This window comes from Danio rerio, chromosome 7 (assembly GCF_049306965.1).
Source record: "Danio rerio strain Tuebingen ecotype United States chromosome 7, GRCz12tu, whole genome shotgun sequence".
NCBI lineage: Eukaryota > Metazoa > Chordata > Actinopteri > Cypriniformes > Danionidae > Danio > Danio rerio.
The window spans coordinates 43,017,850-43,039,267 of record NC_133182.1 but is presented as its reverse complement, the minus strand read 5'-3'; the positions used below and the strand labels follow the sequence as shown (position 1 = coordinate 43,039,267).

The 21,418-nt window shown below is 37.6% G+C and overlaps 1 protein-coding gene and 1 long non-coding RNA gene across 7 annotated transcripts in view; one reads left to right on the top strand and one right to left on the bottom strand.

Moving 5' to 3' along the window:
• The window catches only part of adamts18 (ADAM metallopeptidase with thrombospondin type 1 motif, 18), an 87,785-nt gene that overhangs the window by 58,579 nt on the left and 7,788 nt on the right, over window positions 1-21,418 (bottom strand). For 3 of the 5 annotated variants that reach the window (XR_012383473.1, XM_009303403.5, XM_073908866.1), the window contains exons 4-6: window positions 837-1,119; window positions 289-488; window positions 124-207 (exon numbers count right to left, since the gene is read on the bottom strand). Coding sequence is in view for 4 of the 5 variants with exons in the window: in XM_009303403.5 (XP_009301678.1) it covers window positions 124-207; window positions 289-488; window positions 837-1,119 (567 nt within the window). In the remaining variant the exon portion in view is untranslated. Of the gene's footprint in view, window positions 1-123; window positions 208-288; window positions 489-832; window positions 1,120-21,418 lie in introns of all 5 variants that reach the window. The other 2 variants (XM_021477942.3, XM_073908868.1) reach the window with 1 other exon arrangement.
• Window positions 5,687-8,515, top strand: LOC137496194 (uncharacterized). Of its 2 annotated transcripts, XR_012383483.1 has the most exons (7): window positions 5,687-5,743; window positions 6,072-6,169; window positions 6,434-6,627; window positions 7,141-7,267; window positions 7,444-7,529; window positions 7,835-7,877; window positions 7,975-8,515. It is a non-coding gene; the product is annotated as an uncharacterized lncRNA (long non-coding RNA). The 2 variants fall into 2 exon arrangements; XR_012383482.1 differs by lacking the exon at window positions 6,434-6,627.

Here is a 21,418-nt window from a genome sequence, read left to right as displayed (position 1 = left end):
GATGGATGGGTGGGTGGATGGATGAATGGACAGATAGATGAACAGCTATGGCTAACAGACAGACAGACAGACAGACAGACAGACAGACAGACAGACAGACAGACAGACACTTATCTTTCTTACCGGATCTTTCTCAAGTAGGAGGAGGCTGACCACAACAATGTTGATATCATTCCCAATAGTCCCATCCTTGAAAAGACTGGAGACCTTTTTAACATAACATTACTTGACACATCACTTTAGAAACAAAGTGTCTTTAATGTAGTACAGTGTAGTAGCTCCACCCACCATGTTCATGACAGTAAGGACATAGGTAGTGACATTGTCTCTGCCATGTTTCTCCAGCATCTTCCGGTCTGCCACCACCAGAGTTTCCACGTTCAGCCCACCCTCTTTGCTCGATGTGATCTCTGAGCGTTTTACTCGGATTTGCTGCTCAAACTCGTCAGGCATGACAAAGTGATCCTCTGTAGGAGGCTTGGGAGTATCTGTAGTTAGGATCAGGTGAAAAGATAAAAGCATGGAAACTCATGAAAAAGAGTGAGAGAAACTGGAAATTGCCTCAAATAACTGCTTGTCCACTTTCCAAGCTAGCTCCCAGATAAAAGCAGTGGAGAGGCGATGACAGAGCAGGAAATACACAGTCATTAACCTCACATGCCGTTTCCAAGCTTTCATTCAATTCATTCGGTACAACAGATGATAATGACTCAACAGTTTTGCTTTTGGAATCAGTCAGAATATCTCAAAGAGGTTTGCTGATGAATGCTACTACAATTATATAATGTGCTTTCCAAATACAAAATAAAAACTAAAAAGGAAATTCCCTTACATACATTGCTTGCGGCGTCCGCAGAAATGTTGTCTCTGAAGCTTTCCGTGTTGGTAATCATGGTGACGGTGGTGGTGGTGATGATGGTGATGATCTTCATAGGGGTTGCTAGATTTAAAGCGACTGGTCCGGTCAGTTTTATCAGCATGCACTCTGCGCTCAGCTGACCGCTTGTAGATGACATGTGGGTGATGTCCAGAGGGGGCGCTGTAGTTGTGTTGTAAAGCCAAATGCTGTGGTAGTGGAGTAATGAAAAGTTCCTCACTGGAGTACCGGATCAGGCCCGACTGCAGAGCACAGAGGAAGAGGTATAAATGTAATAACAAACAATTTGGTTGAAATGTGTCTGCATGAAAGACAGATAAACAGATTACTATTTAAAGGTGCAGTATGTAAGTTTGACACCCAGTGGTTGAACTAGGTATTGCATTCCTGGATCAAAACAAGTCCAAACTTCGAACCTAAAGGCTGATTTAAATCGTGTTCTAAATAAAAGCAACGGCACACAATAGAAGGATTATTTTCCATATTTAAAGGAGTTTTTGTCCTAACCAACACCTTTAATTGATATATTAGAAACAGCTTGTTTAGAAACAGAAAACTGATAATGATCACCTCAGGTACACCTCATCAGCTTTATTCAGTGTTAAATGCTAACAATGTGAGTTTGAATGCCATTTTAAATGACATACTACTGAAAACAACAGCAGATAGGTCACCTCAGATCTTGAAAATAAAAATAAAATTGAACTTTAGCACTAAACACATATGAGTGATTCAGCATGCGCATTTAATAATGTTAAAGAAGTTTAATATCTATTAATGAGATTATAAACTTTACCATTTTGTGACTGAGTGCATATTCTGTGCTTCTGAATGGCTATATTTAAATTTATGTCGTGTTTTGTCTGGTGCAAATAGCCAAATTGCTCATGACTGCAAATCTCGTTACATAGCATGTAGTTAGGACAAGGGGTTACATTGTAACCTGCTCATCTAATGTTTACATTCGTAAAATTTATTATTTGCTAATTAACCTCATGTGGAACTGAATCTGCGTCTTATTTTGGAGTCTGCTACTGTCCACCAGAAGTCACATTTCAGTCACGGATCCATGCTTTGGGAGCCTTTCTGAATGAATTAATACGCGGTTCGGTTTTGGGGGATAATTTTGACTCCAACTGTATATATATAGTCAGGTCCATGAATATTGAGACATCGACACAATTCTTACACTTTTGGCTCTATTTATGTGCTTTAACTGCAAACTGTCAGCTTTAATTTGAGGTGAACGGTGTAGACAGGTTGCATATGTGCCTCCCACCTGTATATGTGCGTTATAAATAATGTCTGTTTTTTTTACAGTAGAGAATTATTGTGCACAAATATTACAACTATGGTCAATACAGATTAAACAAAAAAGTATTTTGTTATTAAAATTATACATAATTTTGTCAAAATAATAAAAAATATATACTATACTAATAAATATATGAGGCATCAAAACATTATTTGAAAATTATTTGAGCATTAAAAAAAATGGCGGATGTTTTACAAAAATAGATTGCTGATATTTAGCAAATATTGACAATACTGTCTATTGAGAACAGCGGATAATCAATTCAATACCAATACATTGTGCTTCTCTTGTTACCACTATTGCAAGTTAAGGTCATTTTCCAGCTTAAATGCAACAGCATGTGTTGCATACTGTGATTAATTAAAAGATCTCCATTGTAAGCACAAGTGGACACAACTGTCAGCATGTTTATTGTTTTCTTTCTACAAACTGAGGGCTGACTTGAACTTGTTTTTGGTGGCAATCAGCACGCAACAGATGCTGTCAACAGAGGTCAACGTCTAGTAAACCTATCCCTCTGGTTCAAGTTATAAATCGAAGTGCACAGATACGGGACTGAAAATATATCAAATCAAAGACGTGAGGTATTTAAGTGAGTTTGATGTCATGGAAGAAAAGCCCTCCAGGAGACCATAGACTTTTACATTCCTGGCTGCGGGGGATTCGTGGTCCTCCAGCTGAAACTTTGGTGCTTAAAAAAAACAGCTGTTGCAGAGTCACAAAAAACGGGCATCGCCATAGTTACAGCTGTCAGTACACAATAAACAAAAGATGACATGGTGGGACGTAGAGCAGCCTGGGGCTTCTGGAGGCATCTTACGGAGCTGCCCATTTATCAAATGTTTCAGTACAGAGAGCAAAGGGAAAATTCATATGCAGCATAACCTTTCAGCAGCTTGTTTTATAGTGACGATTAGCATGGCCAAAAGCCAGGCATGACAGGTTTGATAGACTATCACATCTACATCCTCTCTCAACAGCACTCAGGCCTTGAAACTCCCTAATTAACTCTCTTTTTCCGTGGAAAAATAAAGCCTGAGAGGCAACTTACTGTTGTTTATCTACCATGCAACGAGGGTAATATTAATTCTAACACAGCCACATTTTCAGAAGCATACTCGAAATCACATCATCCAGTCTCATCTTATCTGAGTTGGGGGAGTTTTATGTATCTTTTAGAGCTGAATTAGATGGCATGTTTGAGAGGTCAGACATTCGTGAGAAGTGATTAATGAGGTGCGGGGTCAAAGGCAAGCCCGAAGCTTATCGTCTGCTATGATGGTGACATGCATTAGTGCCCTGGGATATATTCACTGCAAGCCAACACATGCGCATATTTAGCCATTACTAATAAAACATGTCAGAGCTTAATTACTTCATTATAAGTCAGATACTTGTGTTGAAGATTTATTTGGATTGGGTCAGTGTTTCTGTGCAATGTCGTTTCCAGGTAAATGTAGCAGTATTTCAGGATTGAATCACTCTTTGAAAATTGTAGTGCCAGTGGAAAAAGCTATTTATGTCAGCTTTATAAAACATACATACTACACAGTGATTTTACCTAATGAATATTTATGTTATGCATTATAGATTTTTTGTTACATTTATATCATATGTTATTTTGGAAAACAGTCAATGATTGTGTTGATGTTTGGAGGTATACTGTTCTCCCAGTGCAAAGAGGAAAAACATTATTGTAACTGAATCATTCATTTAAATCAGGAGTCTCAAACTCCTGGCCCATGGGCTATTTACGCATCCCCTCTGATCCACAACTGATTTCAAAAATATAACAATATTCGGTCCACCAAAACATATTTTTTTGAGTCACTATCATTGTTGTACAGTCGCATATAGCCACATGTGGTTTTGGCCTGCCACCTGCTGGACATTTACGGCTGTGCATTAGGATAAGTTTTACTTTCAGTTTCTCCTAGCGTGCGGCCGAGAATAACCCACATGCAGTTTGTTTCTGAGTTGATTTAAACGTTGAAATATATGTCCGTAAGTGCTCTATTTTTACTAAAGCTCTATTTTGATAGACATTGAGTATTATCAGTTTCATACAGCAAACACTTATGCAAACACTTTTTCATGGCATACACATTAAGCAGGTTGAGTAACAAATATGATATTTTTCTAATATTTCATTTAAAGGGTCTCATTTAATAGATTTTCTTGGATTTTAAGATTTGTATAAAAACTATGTACATTAGTAAAATTCTACTGCTGGTTGAACTGAACATGTTAACGTAAATGTGAATATACAGGCTTGATACTTCCCCCTCTTTGTAGTTTTACAAAAAGAAAGTTATAGAGAATAACAATTCAGGCCCTATCATACAACCCTAATATTCTCATTTTGAGCCAGATTGTTTAAATGCAAAATCCATTGCGTTGTTATTTTGAGGAACTTGACAATTGACAAACTAAAAACTGGTCTAAAGTCCAGCTTAGAGAGTGTTAGTTGTGCACCTTAAAACCTTAAAAACATACCGCCATATCTACAAAAGTAGAGTAGTAAATTAAAGAGTAAAAGTAAAGTAAAGAGAAAGTAAAGAAGCCAAATGGAGGAGACTTATTCTTTATTCTCGCACTGCAGATGGTCTGTTTAACTGTTTTCTTGCTAGTGAAGCATTCAGTTTTTCCATACACAAAGTCCACCATGTAAATAGCAAATGTGCCATGGCCTAATGCAACTGACTCTTAAAGGGAATGGGAGATGAGACTCTGACTGGTTTAATGCATGTAATGCTCAAAACACACTCATAACTCATTAAGAGAATAAGCACAACCCTGTTAGACCATGCTCCATGGTGCAGAGCATATATTTTCATCCTTAGAACAGCAACAGTAAATTCTGACATGCCCTTAATGCTTTTGCGCCATGCGCTTTAAGCCTAGTTTATACTTCTGCGTCAAGTGACCGGCGTAACCCGCGGCGCATGCAACGCCCGTGTCTGTGCATTTATACTTCTGCGCGCTGTCTCTGTTGGTCTGCATTAACACTTCCGAAACGCTAGTTGGCAGTGAGGTGTAAATGTTCCTCTGTGTAGAGTTTCTTCGCTGCTGTTTTGCTTTTCCTGAACACTTCCTGGATGTACAAGTGGCTCAAACTCGCTCATTTTGAGGCAGGAACCGGCAGACGTGCAACAACTTTAACTATGAGGTGAACACGAAACAAAACTTTCCATCCGGAGCTCCTTCACGGGACTCCACACTTGTAAACAATCGCCCAGACTCGTCAGCGCTACCAAGCCGACCAATCACAGAGCTTGCGTTACGCGTTGTTGCGACTTGTACACAGCAAATTCATCAGAGTTAAATTCTTGGTGTTGAAGCATTTCAGAGTAAAGTGTTGACGTTAAAGAGTTAGATTTTGATAAATGAGTATAATAAGAGTTAAAATTGATTTTATTCAGTGCGAAATCAAGGAGTTAAGTTTTCAACACTTGGTGGTGTTATTTCCAACATCCGGGAATTCATGCAGCCCCAGTCACTGAAGAATTTTCCAGACGCCATTTTCCATCTGAGGTTTAGAACAGCAACTGGTGAGTCAAACTACCTAAATGTTGGTATTTTACTGACTTTCTTTAAGGAAATACAGTTGTAAACATATTGTTAAGTTAATAACTTTAGAATGGAGTGACAATTTTAAACTTCTGCGGTTCATTCATGGTCGTTTGTGTATCTAGCTTAACTGCATTACTATTGACTTCTTTTCAAGAATGTTTTTATAAATGCTCACGCATACATAGTGCATAAAAACATCAAATGTACATGTTCAACACATTTCTGTCACGCTTAATGCCATTTTGTGCGTTGTTACCCATCTGTAAAATAAAATCGACACTTCTCCTTTAATTCGAAACAAACTAGCGAGGGATTCCCCGGAGCGCCTAGCCTACTCTGCCCGGATGCTAACGGCAACACAGGACGGTTTCCATGAGCTCTGGAGAGTTTCTAAAACGTATCTGGTGAGTAAATGAACATGCTTACTTGTAAAAGGCTTCCTGACTAAAACATATGATTGTTTGTTATTCGTGTACGTTAATTTGGTTATTTTAAACACCGCGGCCCTTTTAAACTGGTTGATTCGTGGCCGTCCATATAACTTACCGTTAGTCCATAGACTCGTGTGATAACGTAACAGTTACGCTTGAATTATATTAAGTGTTGACAACCATTAAAGTCGGAATGTTAACATTAATGTCTTTAAATGACCGCGTTTGCACTTTCAGACATTTGACGTTACAGAAGTCTCCCGGAAGTTGCGGGACTAACGTTAACGTTATCCCGCAAATGCACAGAGACTCCCAGATGCCCAAGTAGATACCCGCAAATGAATGATAATCTCCTGGAAATCGTGCGTCTCCCGCCCGGTCATTAAACACTTTGCACACCCCTCTGCACCGCATCCCTCCCAGCTCTTCAGGTACGTCGCGCGCAAGTCACCCCCACCGCTCTTTAGGTACGTCGCGCGCAACTCATCTCATTGCTCTTCAGGTACTCATCTCTCCCGCTACCTCCCGCAAATCAACTCTGTATCCCCCGTAAATGACTTTTCCCAACTTGGGATATCTGACGTTAGTAAGTTAGGCTATTTCTGTTGTCAGGAACATCTTAGTCAAGCTTTTTCTCCCACATGATATTGTGCTTAAAACTATAGGCTAAACTTAGCATGTACTGTACACAACATTTCCGTTTTATTAAAGACAATTTAGTGCGTTGTAAACAGCCACCTGTCTGTAAAATTAATCAACTGATTCATATTTGAGCAGCCTAATGATGATACAGGTTTGATTTGTAGATTTATTATCAATAATCAACATCTGAATCAAAAGATATCTGAAAAAGTGTGAGGCATACTTTGTGATGTTCATCTCTCTTTTTTATCTGAAGGTTATGCATATGTGTTAGATACTAATGTTTTGTTGTTTTTTAACAGCCACAGTTCTCTATACAATAACACAAGACCCTGTGACGGTGGCTGATTAGAGACGGATGGTGTATTTCCAGAGTTGGTGAAATGACCAAGCACAACTTCTTGGTCATATGTGGTGATAATAATGAAGGTATGTTTGATAAAGTTCTGTATTTGTTTCACAATAGGCTGAGAGGGTATTACTGCATTAAAGAATAACAAATGACATGAAGGTGATAAGTTTTGTATTGTGGGTGAACTGTTACTTAAATAATGTTTTGCTCTTTACTTTGCACTTTTCCTCTTCTGCTTATGCTAATATTTTAGATTATATTTGGACCTGAAACATCTGCTAGACTCCAGGAAAGGTGGCGTCAATACTGGACCTGAAAGGGCCTAACAAGTTGAATCTGGTAAAGAAACACGCACACACACACACACACACACACATGCACGCACACGCTTACAGAAAACTGTAAGTTTATGAATATTTTTACACTGTGGCCAATATTTTGGGGAAATCAGCATCACTAAATGATATAAAAGATTTTAAGCTCCTCTAAATTTTGCTCCAAGTGTTGTGTTAAATTCAGGATTCTGGACAGACAGCTGCCTGTTTTTCCAGTTCTAGTCATAGTGGTTAACCTAATTGTTTTTGGAGATCCAACAGTGATGTATGTGTTTTTTCTACTTTTCCATATCTTGTCACCTCAACCAGCTGGGAGAGTCAAGTTGTGGATCATCATGAAGATTTTCAAAAGGTGAGTTTAGATTTCTTGAATGTTTTATTTACTTTAAATGTTCTTTTAAATATATCATAGAATTTGATTGCAATTTGTTTTCAAACATTTTTCTTAGTCATGCTGGAGTCTTGAAGAGTTCTTAGATGAGCATCACCCTACAGTATATCCGTGCATCAGGAACCACCAGACGAGCGATCAGCAGCTGCTACATCGTCATGGATAAAAAGGTCATCCTGTGGCTGGGAAGCACTTCATTCACAGGACATGCTTGATGAGATTTCCTAGCTCCAGTTTGTTTTCACACAAGTTTACAGCATTTGTACCTTCATTTAAACTGCTGTGTTTGATATGGAGGACAAAGGAAACACCAGAAGTGAAAGATTTGCACGCCAAGTTGTTTAAAATGTAATTTCAGAAAACTATGAGTTCAGAAGAAAACTATGAGTGACGCTATATTGAACTTTCAAATGGCTCTGATGAAACATCAAGTTTGGACCAAAGGACTGAAACAGCCTTTTTGAGCACTGGTCATACATATTTTGTTGATATTGTCTGTACTAATAAAACATTTAAAGCATATTTGACATTGTTGCATTTTAAAAACTGAATGAATTGTTGAAGTGGTGAATGTTTTCAAATAAAATGTTTTTTTATTTTGTAATTTACAGTCTATTTGACCTTTTTACCATATTTACACTCAAGAGAGTTGAATAAAATAACAATATATTACACCAGGCGGTGTTAAATATAGTTACATATTTTAACTCTGCCCAGAGTTAAAATTAACCCTTACTTCGGTGTCAATGTGCCAACCCTTTTGAAAGTGTTGATTTAACTCTGTTTTGAGTGGACCCCATGAGACACTTTCAAAGGGTTGAAATTAACACCCATAGAGTTGTTTTGGGTCCCCATATTTTGCTAGTTACATTTTTTGAGAGGTGCACGTCAGTGACGCCGACGGCCACGGCGAAGGGCTATGCGTCAACGACGTAGCATATGCTGGCGTTTGACACAGAAGTATAAATCAGCCTTTAGACTTTGTGCCTAAATCTTTACGATAGAGACCTTTAAGATATTTAAAAGAACAATTTTAGTCACTAAAGTTACCCACACTTTCTGCTGTTCTTACGCTATCATAGCAGTTTGAAATTCCACCTCAATATGTACAACAATAAACAAGAAGCTAGAGTGTTGACTGCATATACTCTATGGAAGAATGCTGAATGTGTGTCCAATGCTTGGCCACACACACAACAGCCACATATATATTTCAGCAGCTGTGTGACGGATAAACGCGCTGATTTGCATTATCACTGGTGACAGGTAATGCTTGAAATATAAGCGTCATGTCTGTTGTCTTAAGATGCATCAATTATGTCAAGTTTCCACTTTTTTCTTGTGCTTGAAAGTTACAACGGTCCCCCTATGATTTGCCAGTCACTGAAATGACCCTCTGCCAATTTGAGTTTGAGACCCCTGATTTAAATGCTCATCTATTTTGTTAATTCATTTACTTTGATTATTCGAAAAAGGAGATTAATTCAGAAACAAAACAAATTTGCTATTTACATGAGCAGTAATCAAATCATTAGCTTAAATGATTAATTCAAAACTGCTGATTGTTTCAGAAATTAAACAAGTAACTGCAGAAATGCCACTGGTTTGCATTAGAAGACAAAAACACTAATGTTGTACTGTTTTGTTAATTTTCTTGCACTTAATGTGTACATACAGCACTTGCATGGGATTACTGATAAGTTTTAAAAAATCAATAATTGCTTTACTGCACTTGCAGACAGACAAGGGTGGTGTAAATGGTCAAATATCGATTTACTGACTTCTCTTTCCTGTTAAATATTTTCATTCAGACTCTGCATATGGCCATATTAGTAATGAGACCAATTTATTATTAATTCATCAACAATGACTATGCTCATCACTAGGCATGGGATGATAGCCAGTTTCAAGATTTACAGCGGTTTGGGAAAGTCAAGGTTTTAAAACCTATAAAGTTTTCTGTTATACCATTCCTAAGGTATATTTTAGGGGATATATATATATATATATATATATATATACACATTTACTGCTCCAAAATATTATAAATATTTCCTAAAATAAAATGTATTGTGTTCAAAGGGGTAAAAAGAAAATAACCTATTTTAGAGTAGAAATTACAATATTGTGAAACCGTGGTGTTTATTTATACAAGTTTATCATACCATCCAAAACTTATATCAGCCCATGCCTACTCCTGACAGGCCTGGCTTTGCAAAGTGGGAAGTGCTGGAGTTGTAAAATAAATTATATTACTCCAGTAATCACTGCCAGGGCAATATTCATTCTAGCAGAGTCATTATTGCCAAAGATACAACATTCAGAGAAGCCAACCGGCTGTCTTTAAGTTTCTAGCTAAGTAAAAGAAATATTTCACCCACAACCACAAAGATATAATAAACATACCATCCTAAAGATGAGCCACTCTGTCCTTTCAGTTTGACTTGGGGGGTGAAATAAAAACTGAATGTTTAAATACTAAATGTTTTCCTAAAAGACATACATTATATAATACATAAAATTCAAACATAATATTTAGGAACCTGCGGTGTCATAAAGAAGCCGTATGTCATGGGACAGTACATCTTCCTGCACTTCTCAGTGGAGGTCATCTTCCCTCTTTGAGACTAGATCTTTAACCTTTGTCTCCCAGGCTGCTGAAGCTCACACATTCCGGCTGGCTCTGGAATTCTACCTAATCCCAGCCTCCACGAATGGGCAAATCCTTGCAAAATAGCTGTGCATTCACTTACTGATTTAACCCCCTTCTGTTCTTCATGCCCCTGTGTGTTTGATCACATGTGCCCCGACCCCTCCCATCTCGCAGGTGGCAAAGTAAACAGAGGGCACTCCCAGGGCCGAGGCGGTGCCCGCAAAAACGCATGCTGTGAAAACAGTGGTAGACCATGGCAGGCTGCCACGCTCATTTGGGGCATCTGCTCCCACCATTTAACACAGGGCTACAGGGCCACCTCTCCAGCCACGCTGACCTTTCGTCTTATGGCTAACAGCTTCTTTTCACAAACTGAAGGAAAAATAATTGTGACGTCAGATGTAGAGTTTATTAATTTACCATACTATCTGCAAACATGATCACAAAAAGAAGGGTAACACTTTATTTTGATGGTCCATTTGAGTATTAGCTTAATAGCTGTTGATACTACTTCTTCAACAGACATTTAACTGACTATAAGAAACTTTGCAAGTACATGCCAACTTACACTAATCACAACCCTAAACCTAAATGTCTACTTATAATCTAATGAGAATGTAACTGCATGTAGATGCAATGTAACTTAAATTCAACAAACGGTCCATCAAAATAAAGTGTGACCAAAAAAAGTAGTGATCAGTTGTCTCCTTAATATATATTTATAACTAATATCATAATCACCATTAAAATATGTTTGCTATAAACAATATTTATTGTACTTTCCAGAAAATAATTTGCACTGTGTCAAACAATAAATTAATAATAATTAATAATAAATTAATAATAGGACAAAAAAACAAGTAATAAAAAGTAATAATTGTTTAAACTGAGCGGTACAGTATTATCCATACAGCATTTATGTTCATTTCCACTATCAAAGGTACCGAATTAACAAACCATAACATAGCACTTTTTGCCACCCTTTCACAAGGGTAACTAGCACAACAACAAGTACCAAAAGGTTGGAGCTAGGTTCACTGCTAAATGCTATTAGCTTACAAAGAATCGTCAGCAACGTGTGCAACAAGCCAGCAGAAAAAAACTCAGAAAGCACCATTTTCAACTACACATCCAAGACATGACACTGAAATACAATGATGACAGAGCTTGATGTCTTAGTGTGAAATCCCCATGATAAGAAGCAAGAGCAAGATCTTCTCTATGTCCTCATTGTTGTTTATGGGACAGTTCACTGTGTGTTTCACTGGGCCTCTTCTTCTCTCTAAATGCATGCAATTACCACGCTTCTACATTTAAAAAAACGAACTTCATTTGAACAGCATGTAAACCTTGTTCCTTGAGTGAGAACAACTTTGATCCTAACTTTCTGCCATACACCACACCTACCAAGTAAAGAAAGAGTTGTCAGTGGAAACGCAAGCCTGATCAGGGTGACCTGTACTGATCCATACCATACTGCACTGAACAGAACTGTATCATTTAGATGAAATGAGGCACAAGTTGCACAAATTTGTAAGTCATTATCTTTCATATAAATTTGTTCGGAAATAACAAGTCCATAACCAATACATAAATGTAAATAAAATTTAAAAAGTAAATAGCAGAAATTTGAATGAAATGTAACACTAATTACAGAAATAATTAATATGAACCACATTTATTGTAAAAGTCAGGCCTAAACAAATCTGCAAAAATGATGTACAAATAGTGTTCTTTTAACTTCTGATACTTACTGGTGCTTTGAAGACCATCACTTCTTTTTTGTAAAAATATGTCTAGAGCAATGTGCAAAATCAATTATTGCAAAGTTTTCAGTATCAACGCACTGGCGCGAAAGGACAAGTGACAGTTCTGTCATCTGGCCTGAATCCCTCTGACACTGGGCTACAGGCCAGTAGGACAGACTCATCGTCGAGTCCTCTGAATATAACAATCATTAATTATGGATTCTTGGCCTAAACTAATCAAGGATATACACCAACATTGTGGAGAATAATCATACTGCATATTAAAATGTATTCTCAGGACATCTCTTTTCCTTCACACTGTCTCTGTGGGTTTGACTTTATTCATGCATAAGTCATGGTGCACGCCACTGTAAAACTAAAATGTGCATTCAAGCATTACAAACATCAAATGCACATAAAGACTGTAACGTCTAACATCTGCCACATACAAATCTACAGTACCAAAGAAGGCCAGTATGTAATTTACTTTCTTTAAATAACAGGGTAACATTCTTTTTTGATGATAATAGCGTAGAATCACCCTATTATTAGTGTATTGGAATTACAGTGTGGATTTGCATTAAAACTTTGCTCACAACCAGAAAACCAATGCCATTGATCCATGTTCTGCACAAATTATGAAATACTACTTTCAAAAATAACTGGACAACTCCCATTGCTGTGATGTGGGTTTGCATGTATCTTTCAAACCACCCAGACAGACAGATTATTTTCCCCTCTAATAAGCTCTAATAACAATAATATAAACAATAATAATAATAATTTAAGTATTTTTACATTTATAATCAACTATTATTTGCAACCATATCTAGATATAGCCGACTAAGGTAGTTAGGGATGGGAGATGATTTACTAAAAAAGATGCCGTTATCTGAAAAGCTGCCAGATTTTGATGCTGCCATTTTCTGAATATACTCCGGCACATTACTCTAGACGAGCTTCCTGAAGAGAAGCCCTCCCTAAACGTGGCACCCCGCAAGCATGTGTTTAACCAACATCCTGCAGGACCACTGCATGTGCCCTGCAGTCCACCGCACACAATTAAAACACATGTATTTCATTTGTTTTAGAGGCATAACAAACTTTACTGTCAAATATCTAACAACTTAGTCCAGCAGTTAGCAGATGGAGGCGCTTTGCTTCAATAATGGGGGTAAATGGATTCCAGCTGGAGCCAATTTTTTATTTTTTTTTTGGCCATTATGTCTGACGAGATGCAGAAAGAAAGGAGCTGGCTGAAGACGAGAGAGAAAACTGACTGAAGAGCCTCAGCGATCCTATTATCACAACATATCTTTCCTTTTTTTTTCTACAGACTTTTTCATATTGCATACCCAGGTGATATTTTCTCCCAATTACATACTATGCAGCTAGGTCCTGATATTTCTAAGCACACTTAAAATTTGGATGGGCATGCCTACTTCCATATTATATTGTTGGTCAAAAAAACGTGAATACGAGCTGAAGTAGATTAATAAAACATGCATATGTCTCATTTTATAACGAAAGCTTGCCTGATGACCATGCTGATAAATAATAAAAATTCTTGGAGCAAAACAAATGCAAATACCAAATTATTCCATATACTAAGTGTTTAACAAAAATAAATAAACACAGCTGTCAAGACCTAAAAATGATTTTCATTTACAATTATAAATCCTAAAATTGCGTATTACTAATTTACATCAGCTGCATACATCAGTTCATTCATTTTCTTTTCGGCTTAGTCCCTTTTTTTTTATCTGGGGTCGCCACAGCAGAATGAACCGCCGACTTATCCAGCATATGTTTTAAGCAGCAGATGCCCTTCCAGTTGCAACCCATCACTGGAAAACCCCCATACACACTCACTTACACACATACACTACAAATTAGCTTACCCAATTTACCAGTACCACGTGTCTTTGGACTTGTGGGGGAAACCGGAGCACCCGGAGGAAACCCACGCAAACATGGGGAGAATATACAAACTCCACAGAGAAATGCCAACTGACCCAGCTGAGGCTCAAACCAGCAACCTATGAGGTGCTATGAGGTGATTGTGCTACCCACTGCGCCACCGTGATGCCAGTTTTTGACACTTCATTCGTTTTCTTTTCAGCTTTGTCCCTTTAATAATTAGTGGCCACCACACTATGTTTGCTAATTTAATGATCTGTCCAGTTCACAACACTAATTTGTCCAATGCTTTTTGTGAACCAATTATCAGGTTAAAAGACATTATTCATCTCATTCATAAATAGGATATGAGCAAGTGACGGTTCTCAAGATCAAAATAACTTCTACTCTGGTAACGGTAACTTTGTTGAACACAAGCTAAAATGTTTTTAAAAATGTTGAAATCTGGTAATGGGGGACACAGTGGCTCAGGAGTGGTTCAAGTTCTGGCTGGGTCAGTTGGCATTTCTGTGTGGAGCTTGCATGTTCTCCATGTGTTGCTGTTGGTTTCCCACAGATGCTCCGGTTTCCTCCACAGTCCAAAGACATGGGGTATAGATGAATTCATTAATTCATTTTCTTTATGGCTTAGTCCCTTTATTAATCTGGGGTCACCACAGTGAAATGAACCGCCAACTTATCCAGCATATGTTTTACGCAGCGGATGCCCTTCCTGCTGCAACCTATCTCTGGGAAACATTCATACACACTCATTTACACACATACACTACGGACAATTTAGCCTACCCAATTCACCTGTACCGCATGTCTTTGGACTGTGGGGGAAACTGAAGCACCTGCTTTACTTGCTGTAAAGTGACAGCACTACCTACTGCGCCATTGCGTCGCCTGGTATAAATTAATTGAATAAACTAAATTGTTCGTAGTGTATGTGTGTGAATGAATGTGTATGGATGTTTCCCAGTACTGGATTGCAGCTGGAACGCCATACGCTGTGTAAAACATATGCTGGACAAGTTGGTGGTTCATTCTGCTGTGGCTTCCCCCTGATAAATAAAGAGATTAAGTCGAAGGAAAATAAATGAATGAATGAATGAATGAAAACTGGCAACCATTTATTTATTAGTATTTTTTTTCCTCTATGGTTGTGAATGGTTACCGGTTTCCAACATTCTTTGAAATATCAGAACCAAAGTAAACCCAAAAAAAGAGAACCACAAAAAATCTCTAATAGTTTGTAACAAGTCAATGGTGACTAAATGATAACAGAATATCTATCTTTTTGATATTGCTATCTCTTGTAGTAAAAAATTTTTTTTTTTTTTTGGAATGTAGTTTAATAACAGTTAAAGTTTCCTAAAATAAATACTCTGACAAAGGCAGAGACTCAAAAATGTACAGCAGTGAATTAAATATATTGAGTTACTGTCCACCACTGTACATGTAAAAATACACATATTAAAAAAAACACTTTTGGCCTTTATTTTTACATCAGCGAACGGTGGGTGTTTAAATGTATCACATTACTAAAATATGTGCTTAAATCCTCAAAAGCTACTTCGTGTAACAATTAAGGTCAAACGAGTTTATCTGACATAAAAAAGCGAATTTCTACTACAGAACAGACATTTCTGTACTTCAACACTTTTAATGTAATAACGTATGACAGGCGATCACATAATAACACAAGAGTCTAACTACAGCCTTCTCCAAAAACCACCTGACTACTTCAAGCCTATTACACTGGGGAAGCACTCAACCACAGTCTCTTCTTCTGGTTTCACATTCATGTGTCAGACTTCTAGTTATCTCCTTCAAGAAACACTTGTAAGAGATGTAGATTAGAGGGCCAGAGTCTGCTGCCAGATGAACACGTTTCATTTTTCGCAGCAAGCACAGAAAGCACGAGAGCTCTTTTAACTCTCACTCCCCTTAAGTTGGAGTCTTAACTTAATCAAAGGAACATTAGATGTTGGGAATTAACTAATAAACCAAAGCACTGCTCTATAGTCGACTAAACCGCAAAGACTGTCTGTTTTATGTGGTTTCGTGAGATCAGTCTTTGAATCCATCACTAGCGAGTCTTCATTGTAAGTATGGGAAATAATTTATTGCCTGTCTCTGATTTTGTGAAATGTAATTAGCATCTCTTTGTGTAAACTGTGAGTGTTTTTAAAGCCTCCAACTGTGGTATAATAATCTAGATGAGTAAGTGCTTACATGCTGTTAAAGGCTGGAAGGGAGCAGTGAGAAACCCAAAGCTGCTTATTACCCAGCTTTAAAACACATCTGCATTCCACCGCTGGGTTACATCTGACCAGAGCATCAACTCTATGGCTACAGCAGCGACAGAGTGTTTGCATGCACAGACAAATAATAGACACTTAATGGTCATTTGAAAATAAATAAATAAACAGAAATTGGCCTCAACGCTGTTACAGGATGTGTACATTATTTAAGCATTTTAAAGCTTGGGTTAGGAAACACTGGGTTCAAATAGGTCTTGTAGAATAATAAAAAGTGTCTTCGAGGTCTGAAATGATATATTGCAATAAAGTTATGTTGTGTTTATAACTGATAACTAGGGTCAGACAAAATCTGCGGATGTTTTTTCGCTATTTCTGCTGAGAATTTTGGTAAAAAATATGCGGATTTCAGCGGAATTATTTTGGTACTATCATAACTAAAACCCTTATATGTAAAATAAAAAATAATATTGTAATGTCGTTCAGGGCCCTTTGGCCGCCAGGAAGAAGGAGGCGGAGAACCGACGCAGGTTTAAATTATTTATTAATAACAGTGACGGCACCTCCTCACGGAGACTGCCATCTAAACCAAAACAAACGGACGGCAGCTCCGTCAAACTGAAAGCAAAAGTAAAATATGCCCAATTAAAATGCAAATACAATTAGATCCACTTTATTTGGTAAACAAAGCAAGTGTCTCATATATCTACGAAAAGACATATTGACTAATAATAAACATTGACTAATATTTTCATATTAGTCAATAATATTACTGTAATTAATTTAAAAACTGAATAAATATTAATTTACACACATTTACTTAAGTAAATAAACAGAATTAATAATAGGCTAAAAATCTGTGGAAATCTACGGAATTCTGCGCGCACAGATTTCGTGTGGGCCTACAGATAACCAATCATAAACAAAACTGCTTTCCTCAGTAGTCACATGCTAAATTTAGTTATGGTTGATATGTTAAAAGAAATATAAACATTTAAAATGTTGACTCTACATGCACTAAAACAACTCTACATGCACTAACTTCAGCAGGCACACTGTAATGTACAGAGAAAAAAAGTTCAGTATATGTTATTTTTAGTGCATATATACAAGGGCATTAATTTTAATGCACTGCTAGTCAATAAAAGTAAATTTCTTTCCGAGGGCATGTGTAGGTGAATTGAGTTCAAAGCACTATTTATAGTCACCACATAAAACTCTAAGACATATAAACAGGGGATAGTGGATCAAAGTTGGAAAGAGGAATCAGAATATTGAATCTTGACTTAAGAAGATGAAAATGCCTAGACTTACAGCAATACTTTGTTAACGATTTGGGACAATCTACATAGATGAAAGGATTGTGGTGTTGCAAATGTTGCTATGCTAACACAATCCTCTATGATGCCTAAAAATGCTGCAGAACTTGCAGATCTGAACCCACAAGAATGAGTAATATAAACATAAACTCTCGAAAGACCTTAGCTGGACTATACAAAATATTAAATTTAAATTGAAAATGTAAAGCAGCTTTTACTATGTGCAATCTATAAAAGTACTACATCATGCTCACTCCTTTCAGTTTTAAAACTGCATTTTTGAACAAAAATGATCCACGCCCACACTAGCGTTTTATCTAGAGTTTCTGAAAATATCTCCGTCAACACTATACCGCTAAAAACGCACATCACATGACCACACACACACTCTGGCTTGCGATGAAGCGCATGCACAATTCTGAGCTCCAGGCAGGCAGCAGATGCTTTGTGCACATCTACCCAGGTGAGAGCAGTGCACGTCGGACAGTTCATCAAGGATATACGGGTACCACTGGATCTCATCTCACTAGCTGTTAAATGTGTTATTTAATTAATCTTTTCACTAACGACTCTTTGGTCTTTTTCAGGTGACTTGTTTTGTCTGAGTGGAAAGATAAGTTAATTCTGTTGATTCTGAAAAGCTGATTCTGCATATTGACTGATTGCTTGCTTTTATTTCCTATATTGTATAAACTTATTGTACGTTATACTTTTATAATAGTCATTATTGACTATTGAAATTGATATTCAGGAGAAAAGACAGGGTGCGTTTTATATTTTTCAACGAAAATGAAAGGAGGCAGTTAAGTTAAAGGCTTTGTTTTGTTATAAATATGCATACAGTGAAGATAGAGGAATGTCTAGACAGTCAAATGTCTGCAGCCACGCCTTCATTTTCAGAGGTGTCTGTTTTCCCTGATCCACACTGACACCGAGCAGCAGCATTTTAAAACCAAAACGGCCTTATCAGCGTTTTCAAAACGTTCCATTTTAGGGGCTTAAAAACTCTGGGATAGGGTGAACAGAAGGCATAACCATGGCAAAAGTTATGTGTCTTAAAACTAAAACGTATTAGTGTTACCAGAGCCTCAGACTACCTTCCTGCAGAGCTTAGCTCCAACCCTTATCAATTAAACCAACTAAGAAGGATCTAAAGGAGAACTTGATAATTAAAGACAGATGTGTTTAGTCAAGCTTGCAGCTGATCTCTGTCGGAAGGTAGATTATAGGCTACAGAAAGCAGGTAAAAAATAAAATAAAATGGATGTGCATGAGAATACAGTGTATGAGCAAAACTTGGCCTAGTAACACATCTGAAATCGTCAAAAATTTACACAGCAGCCTCTAGTGGATTTATAAAAACAAGCTGCAAGCAGACGTCGCCTCAGCCACATATTTTGCAGTTTCCAAAAATGTAGCCCTGGGCACATACTGTATCTCCAATGAGCCTGGGATGAACAGCTAAGTTGTCTGTGACAAAAGGGTGTTCGTTCTTAACACTATAACTCTCAGAAAGATGCATGAGCTTCACTAAAATAATTAAACCTCAATGGAGAAATTATATTTTTAAAATGTCCATCCCAAACGGTCCAAGTCACTAGATAAGGGTTTGTGTGTAATATGTATGGCTTCTCAGAGCTGGTGTGACAGCCACTTCACCACTGCCCATTAGTTTTAGGTCTTCAAGTGAGTGAGAACAAGAGCTATTACAGGACCAGCCTGCCTTTCCTCTTCCTCGCTCTCCCCTATAGCCTCTCTCTCTTCCTGGCATCCCTAAGCAGCCTCTACATCACTGTCACCACAAAGACCACCAGGGAATAGCCCCTGGCAAACTTCTATAGTGCTAACATGGCATAACACCCCATGAATTATGAAAGGGGGAGTGGGGAACATTTGTAACTACAAAGGAGCCAGCGTATATTCACTCTGGATTCAATTTGTCTGTCTGCCCTCCCAAAACTCAGACAAGTATAAATGTCCACCACGTCACCTGAGCATTGTCTCCCATGGTAGCAGGGCACCGAGTCTCAGCTAGCAGACTTAATTCAAGGGACTGAGTCAAATCGTAGCAGGAAAATCCCAGACTGGTTCTAGCCATTCTCCTATAGATATTTGTGAAGTGTGTTGATAAAAACATCACCACAAGCATGTTGCATGTATAGCAAATATCATTGTTTATCTTCGGAAATACACAGCAAGGCATATGGGTTGCTCCCAGTCAGCTGTGGTGGGATTTAACCAACAGTGGTTCAAGGTGTCACTTCTTCCTCTGTTTTACACTGGGTGGGAACCAGACAAGGGTTAGGCAGGGATGTGGTGGATAGATGTTGTGAAGATTTAACAGGACAGAGGTGATTGACAGCTAAATATCCCAGCCTCCTTTTTCACTGACTGGTTGGATTAGCTGCTGGATTAGTTCTTCACACAATCTTTGTTAAATAAACTTCCTTAATGGCTATCTTATCTGGCCCGAGCTTACTGAAGTTCTACTTGGTTCACCGAAGGTTATAATGTAGTTAATGTGTGGAATATGTCACATCATGTGCATTTCACTCTGGTGCATATGGAACTATATGGCCGACTGTAAGAACTTTACCATTGAGCACTGGAATAAGGTTGCATGGTCAGTTAGTTTTGAAGCATGACTGCTGGTTTGAGCTGGTTATTAGCTTATGATGTGGTCATGAGCTGGTTCAAACTGGTTATTTGCTGGTTCTGAGCAGGAGCTAGTTATTTATGGCCCGTTTCCACTGAGTTGTACATTTAGGTACGGTTCAGTTAGGTACGCTTTTATGGCCGTTTCCACTGTCAAAAGGTACCTAAAAGTCAGGCCCGGCCCTAACCAATTTGGCGCCCTAGGCAAGATTTCAGATAGTGCCCTGTCACATTGCAGTAAATTCCACCACTGCTAGTGTACATATAGTCATAAAAAACTAAATAGCTTTTTGATCGACTACTACAAGCTGGGAAAACGTCAGGTAAATATGCCAATGCAATTAACATTATAGCTGAATAAATCTTATATTTGCTTGAGGAAGGAATGATGGGGGTAGTTACATTACAATTTCTATTTTCCATAAAATCTATGCCCTTCTATAACATTAGCTGACATTAAAACTAACAGATAGCACTATAGATATTTATTGATTAGCAATGTTATGCCATATCTGTCAACGTTGGGAAAAAAATTGGGACAACAAATAGCTTCAAATGATAGAATACACAGCAAACAATAGAAAATATTGACAATAAAATAAAATTGTATTAAAATCAATTCCCTATACAGAAATTAAATAAAGCTATAAAATCTATTTAACTTTTTATTGTATTTGCATATTGATTAAAGTTACTATAGTTATTTAGTGAAGAACAGCAGATTAATCTCTCATTGTGTTTTGTTTGATAACAGAGATGTTAATGCAAGAATGCACAGATCTATGTGAATGAATGAATGAAGCATTTGACTACTTTAGTAACTGTTTGTGCACATTTAAGAGAAAATTAGTTGTGTTTAAAACAAAACACGCAGGACAGAGCAAAAAAAAAAAAATGGAAAAAAAGAAGCACTTTTCCGACGGTCCCTTACTGAAAGCTTCACTCCGCACAAGCTCTCCTG